At 39.1% G+C, this 6523-nt stretch overlaps 1 protein-coding gene across 1 annotated transcript in view; it reads right to left on the reverse strand.

Moving 5' to 3' along the window:
* The window catches only part of LOC128113221 (UDP-glucuronosyltransferase 3A1-like), a 30392-nt gene extending 24664 nt beyond the window's left edge, over nucleotides 1-5728 (reverse strand). The window contains exon 1 of the mRNA XM_052742805.1: nucleotides 5635-5728. Coding sequence (XP_052598765.1) covers nucleotides 5635-5728 — 94 coding nt within the window. The remainder of the gene's footprint in view (nucleotides 1-5634) is intronic.
* Between the last annotated feature and the right edge of the window lie 795 nt (nucleotides 5729-6523).

The raw sequence follows: 6523 nt of genomic DNA on the forward strand, positions 1-6523 counted from the left end.
TGGTTTTTACTAGTGTCACGGGGGGGCTGTTTTCTTGGTGAGGGGGTGGGCAAAGGGGCAGCTGGCCAGTCCCTGGGGCTCCAATGGCTTGGGGGAGGGGAACAGAATGTGACCTCAGGGCCTAGAGGCTAGGGACCTGGTCTGCCCAGTCTGGAGATGGGGCCTTACCTGTTCCCAATCGGTGCAGGGTGGGCTTATGTCTCCTAAGTAAAGTCTTTAAAGAGAAAGTGAAGTAATATAAAAAATTAAGCCATGTAAAGATGAGAAATACACAGGGAGTCTGGTTCCTGTATAGTATTTTGTTGACTAAATTTTTTTAATGCTGATGAGCAAATGACAGCTGCTGAGAGGCACAGACTGTGAAATGAGTTGCTGAATTAAACAGCCTAGATACTTTAGGGATGTTTTAACTTTGAAATGGAATTCAGAAAATGTATTGTGTTGGGGGAGAGGTTATATTTTTGTTTCCATGGGAAATTAAAGACTTAGAATTCCTTCAAAATTAATAGGGACAAGATTTGGTTGGGGGAGACCCCCTGAAAATCTTGGCTACAGACATAAAGAAATAAACCTAGAAAATTTCAAGACAGGTGACACATAAACTGATCCCTTGACATGGAAACAGTTCTGAGACTGAATGAGACATGAAGATCTTGTTGGTTATAGAATCATCATGACTTATTATTGCATGCCATCCTTTCAGATGGCATGGATAGAGATTTGGTTATACAATCCAAGCAAACCTATAAAGTTAACAGATGTCTTTTACCTGCTCAAGCACAAAACATAAAACATCATCTTTGGCAGGCTTTTGTAAAATACAGAATCCATACTTGTGTTACTATAAATATGTATGTTACCTTTGAAAGTTTGTGTGTTTTCAGAGCAAGGAGACCAGACACCAATGAAAATGGGTGGACTAGGTGATCCTGCCTTCCAGAGTGCCTCTGTTGCAGTTCCCTCAGAGTTCTACATTCAGACCAGCTTCAAGGCAGTTAGCTGAGATGCTCAGACTCACAGACTATTCTAATCAGAACTTCAGATAAGCCTTGTACTTTCCCATTACACAGAGACTAGACAACAAGTGCTATAGCTAGTTTTCTTAGAACTTGACCATTTTCTCAATTTTCTTAGGATTCCCTAGTGATGTCATCACCCCAGACAACAGAAAGCAGTCTAGATAAGACAATGCCTACATTCCCAAGAGGTGGGGTGGGTGAGTTTTGGTCATTTGGTAAGCTATGGATGTTTGTCATCAGTTAGTGGCTATATAGAAATAAAGGATAAAAAGGCAACTATTAATATTAATAATCTCAAATATTTTGCATTGGTATGGATTTTTGTATATCGATACAAATTTAAGGTTATTTTTGTTATGTCATATGTACATTTTTACTCTTGCTTAAAGTATTGTACCTATGCAGCACATTTAAAAATGTAATCTGAAATTCTAGTTCTTGAAAGCTATTATTACAAACTGTTTAGGATAACTAAAAATGTATGTTAGCAGTTAGTTATCTATAACAATCAAACTTGTAGTCATGTTAGGTATATTTTCAAGATTAAACAGATATATTTCAGATACATAGGCCATCTTCAAATGCTTCAGAGACATACAGAATATGGCTTAAGATGTTTAATAACCTAAGGCTTTGATGACAGTTAGACACATCTGCTCCTAGCAGAACCAATGTACTTCGTAAAAGGATGGTAGGCATCAAAAACCTCCATATGGAGTTCACTTTTTTGTGGCAAAGCTAAACACTTAAGAAACTGCCCTTGCTTTAACTGCTAACAGTGTACTATACAAACTGGACAAGCAGGACACAAAGAAAAAATACTGCTGAACTTTGCCAAGACTAGATAGGACAGTCCTTCAAAATTTTGGCTTCACAGAAAAGTCTGTCAGATATTCTAGGCATATAGGCCAAAGATGGATGCCCCAATGTTGCAGAGGAACCTTGGATGACTGTCCAGGCAGCCAGCTGCTTCTGTCATTTCTATACTTTTGGATGATGCTTGCTCTGAACTTCCTGTTTATTCAGATAATATTATTTCTTCCTCAGGTCTCTGATGGAGTAGAAGATGAGGTAGTTACAGATACAGTTTTCTTTGTAACCAAATTCAGAAAAGAAACTTAGATAAGAGACATAAAAGTTCCTAAGGTTGAGAAACACAAAAGCTTAAATTGTTTATCTAAGAAAATGTTTTGAGGTCTAAAAAGACAGTTTTGGGCTGGTAATACAAGTTAGGATAGAAAGTAAATCAGGTACACAACTTTGGACTCACCAAGATAGGTTAGATAACAAAGTATTTTCTCTGAATTTGCCAAATACAAATGGACTGGACATTGTAAATGCAATTCTTACTTGATAATTGTTGTTATTGTATATAGTCTTACTATGTTAAAGCTAAAACTTTTCTTTGTATTTAGACAAAAAGGAGGAAATGTTGTGGAATATTTGTTTAACTATGTAAAGAGGTGTGGCACTTGTTTCATTATACAAAGATGTGTTGCTTTTTACCTTGCTTTCTTAAGTCACCTAATTGGTCTAATAAAAAACTGAATGGCCAATGGAGGAGTTATAGGCAGGACTTCCAGGGAGGGAGAGTAAGTAGGAGGAGGAATTTAGGCTTGGAGAACAAAGAAAAAGAGAAAACAGGGAGATACCATGGGCCAACCAGCCAGACATAGAGGAAGTAAGAAAGAAGGACATACAGAATGAAAAGAGGTTAAAAAAAAAAAAAAAACCTGAGACAAAACAGACATGAATAGAAACAGGTTAAATTAAGTTAAAATAGCCAGTGGAACAAGCCCAGGCTAAATGCAAGCATTCATAATTAATAAGAAGTCTCTGTGTCTTTATTTTGGAGCTGATTGCCAGCCCAATGAAAACAACAACTACATAGTACACTTATATATATGTAGGCAAAACACTCAAAAACATAAAATAAAAATAAATGAATCACTTTTAAACATCTGAAGATTCCCATTCTCCCATTCTTGATGTAATGAGCTACTCTGCTTGGACACTCTATGTCCTGGGGTACATGTATATTTTCCACTGTGTCTTCCCAACACTGCAATCATTGGGTTGCAATAGAAAATACATCACAATATGATGGCTGATATCTTTTGAGTGAAAAATTTTCATGGATACAGAAGCCCTCACTTAAGAAATTTCTCTTATTGGACCTGAATTTGTATCTTTTTAAATAAAAGCATTGAGGGTTATCATGAGGACTCAACTAGTCTAGGGTGCTCATGAAGAACATCAGATGCATGAGAAGCTGGGGCAACATATATTCTCCAGCAATCCTGGAAATATGATCCTTAGGAAAGGTACACATATCTGTAGTTGGATTTTTTCTTTGGGCAGCCAGCTCAGAAATACTGACACAGAAGCTTATTATTAATTATGAAAACTAAGCCTTAGATTAGGCTACCCACTAGCTCTTCTAACTTAAATTAACCCCTGTACAATAACCTACATTTTTGCCTCGTGGCTTTTTACCTTTCTTTCATTCTATATGTCTGATCCCCACCACCACCAATGACTCATTGGCATTTCCTCTGTACCTTGATTATCTCCTCCTTCTTCCTCTCTCTGCCTGCAAGTCCTGCCTATACGTCCTGCCTAGTTATTGGACATTCAGCTCTTTATTAAACCAATCACACCAATGTATCTTCACACAGTGTACAAATATCCCACAACAAATATCACCACACCAATAGCTTCTCATTGGCCACAATTACTTTAGAACTTCAGTTTTGAGTCCAGAGCTGAAGCAGAAAAGATAAATTAAGAAAAGAAATTGGAATTATATAACAAAAGCTGGGAGGTCAGAGTGACTGGGAGATATCAAAGCACCATGATTAAATTGGGGCAGAGCTGGAGAAGTCAGGGAAGTTGAATCTATATGTTGTGTGAAACACTCTTCTCATTCACATTTGTGTTGTCTGAAAGAATACAACCCAGATAAAAGCCCACCACCCCTCGAGTTCCCTGCTCTTGTGTGGTTTGGTCTGTTTGTGGGGCCCCTGGCAGTGGGACTAGGATTTATCCCTGGCTCATGAACTGGCATTTTGGAGCCCATTCCCTATAGTGGGATACTTTGCTCAGCCTTAATGCAGGGGAGAAGGGCTTGGTCCTGCCTCAACTTGATATGTCAGGCTTTGTTGACTCCCCATGGGAGGTCTTACCCTACCTAAGGAGTGGATGGGGGTGGGGTGGGGGGAGATGGGGGGAGAGCAGGAGGAGAGGAGGGAGGGGGAACTGTGGTTGGTATGTAATACGAAAATAATTAAAATTAAAAATTAAAAATAAAAAAAGGAATGTGTGATTTCAGAAAAAAAAATCACCCCTCAGAAATTTAGGATAAGTCTCTGAATGTTCTGCCCCTGACACTGAGGAGGTTCTGGGATTCTAGGGCTTAAGGGTACATCTAAATGTTCGTCCCCAGTCCTACGTGATGATTATTTCCACAGCAGTTAACAGAAAACTGCTTTCCATAAAATTATCATCTGCCAGGTGATGGTGGTGCATGCCTTTAATCCCAGCATTATTATTTGGTAATCAATCACCAAAAATAAAATAAAATAAAATTCTAAATGAGTCATCCAGCTTGACTTGCTTTAACTTAACTTTTAAAAATCATTAATTTTAGAAGTCATGGAGCACAACATGTGAGTTATTTTCTGACAACCTGTTTTGGGGTAATATCTATTATGAGTGTATTGTGATCACACATTACAAATTGTCTATGTTCCTTTACAGAAGCTTGAAGGTTACTTTTATTAAAATCTTGATGCCTTACTGGCACCCGTAGTTATCCAATAGAGGATTGAAATAGGATAACACATTCACCAACTCTGCCTTCCTGTTATATCTGTGTCCTTTCCAGCCCTGATCCTTGTGTCACATCCTATTCAACTATGAATGCAACCACGTTAACAACTGAAAAAAGTGTTTTCACAAAGCCTATATATGGGTTTAATGTGGTCTGTTGCCTTTGGTACTAATATGTATTTCCCTTACCCACCCCTGACTTGTATCATTGATTCATGTATATAAAGCCCTACCCAATTATTATGAGCCTCAGACCAAACAATGGCGTCAGAACATTTGTGGTGTTCAGAGTAACATAGCAGTTCCTACAGTAAGATGATGCCCTAGTGGCATGCAAACTTCAGTGACTGGGTGCTTATACGAAGAAGAACATCTGTTGAAACCAAAAATGTTTATGGATGTTAACCACCTCCCCACAGAAAAATCAAGAAATGCTCACTGTTCAATGTTGTGGAGGAATAGACTGATCACTTTGACTAATATGCCTCCCATCTACTTACAATCTAAAGTCTCAGTAGAAAAGCCTTTCTTGTCTTCCTTACAATATACCACTCAGTGTCCTGCTCCTATTTCCACAACAGATGCTATTTCCACCTACTATTTATCCCCACTCTTTAGTAGAATTCCATCTAAGCACCACATTGCACAACACATCCTTCCTCCCCTGGGTTTGATCTAAGCCTAGCTAAAAAATCTCCTGAATAGTCAGTCCACTGCATGCTATTTGCATGAGACATATTAACCCAGGTATCCTGATCTCACAAGATTCTCAGAAAACACTCACTCAGTGTAGACACAGTCAGGATTTTTGCAGCATCCAAGAGAAGAACCTCAAGGAGAAATAAGCTCACTAGAAGCCCAATCCGATGCCCAGCCATCTGTAAAAACAAGTGGAGCACAGGCACAGGATGCACAGCTTGAGAACTGTGTGCCACTAAGGGACCCTGTGAGCCTCTGTCACAAAGCACTAGCTGTGGCCTTGAAATGAGGTAAAAGCGGAGTTGTTATTCTGATCTTCCAAATGTCCTCTTGCTCTTTGCCTTGTCTCTGCTGGTCTCTTTCCATTGGATATTCTTTTTCACCCTCCTTAGCCAGAGTCAATAGAGGAACAGGGGCTGAGTTAATATTTACCTTGTCCTTTAGCCACAATATCCTCTTTACTGGCCCTAAATGACTCTCTAAATTGTGAATGAAGGGACCCTGAGAAATCCTGTCAATGCCAGCATCTTGAAGTGACATGTACCATGAACATGTTACAAGCCCATTCCCTAACATACAAGACTCTGCCTCCTCTGTCATTTCTCTATTTGTGTCCGATTGCCATATCTGTAACCCATTATGCCAGGTGCCAGTCTTAAAACCTCCAATAGTGGCAATCATAAGCTAATGATCCAGGAAAACACCTAAGATTATTGCCCAATGCCTCTCACTAGTCACAAATTCATGAAAATGTGCTAGTGGCCTAAGTGAAGGACTTTACCTGAAAGACAAAAAAATTAAGATTGAACATTGGTTCTGAATGAACATCATAAAACAGAATGGAAGTATGACACCATCTTACCTAGAGCAAGCTCGGGACTGCTTCCAATTCTGGCACTTATCAATCAACCCAAGAGGAAGGAGCACACTGCCTATGCAGTCATCCTCACATTCTATTCAAACACTAAACAGCT

The sequence above is a fragment of the Peromyscus californicus genome, unplaced genomic scaffold (assembly GCF_007827085.1).
Source record: "Peromyscus californicus insignis strain IS unplaced genomic scaffold, ASM782708v3 Scaffold_18__1_contigs__length_77618521, whole genome shotgun sequence".
Taxonomy (NCBI): Eukaryota; Metazoa; Chordata; class Mammalia; order Rodentia; family Cricetidae; genus Peromyscus; species Peromyscus californicus.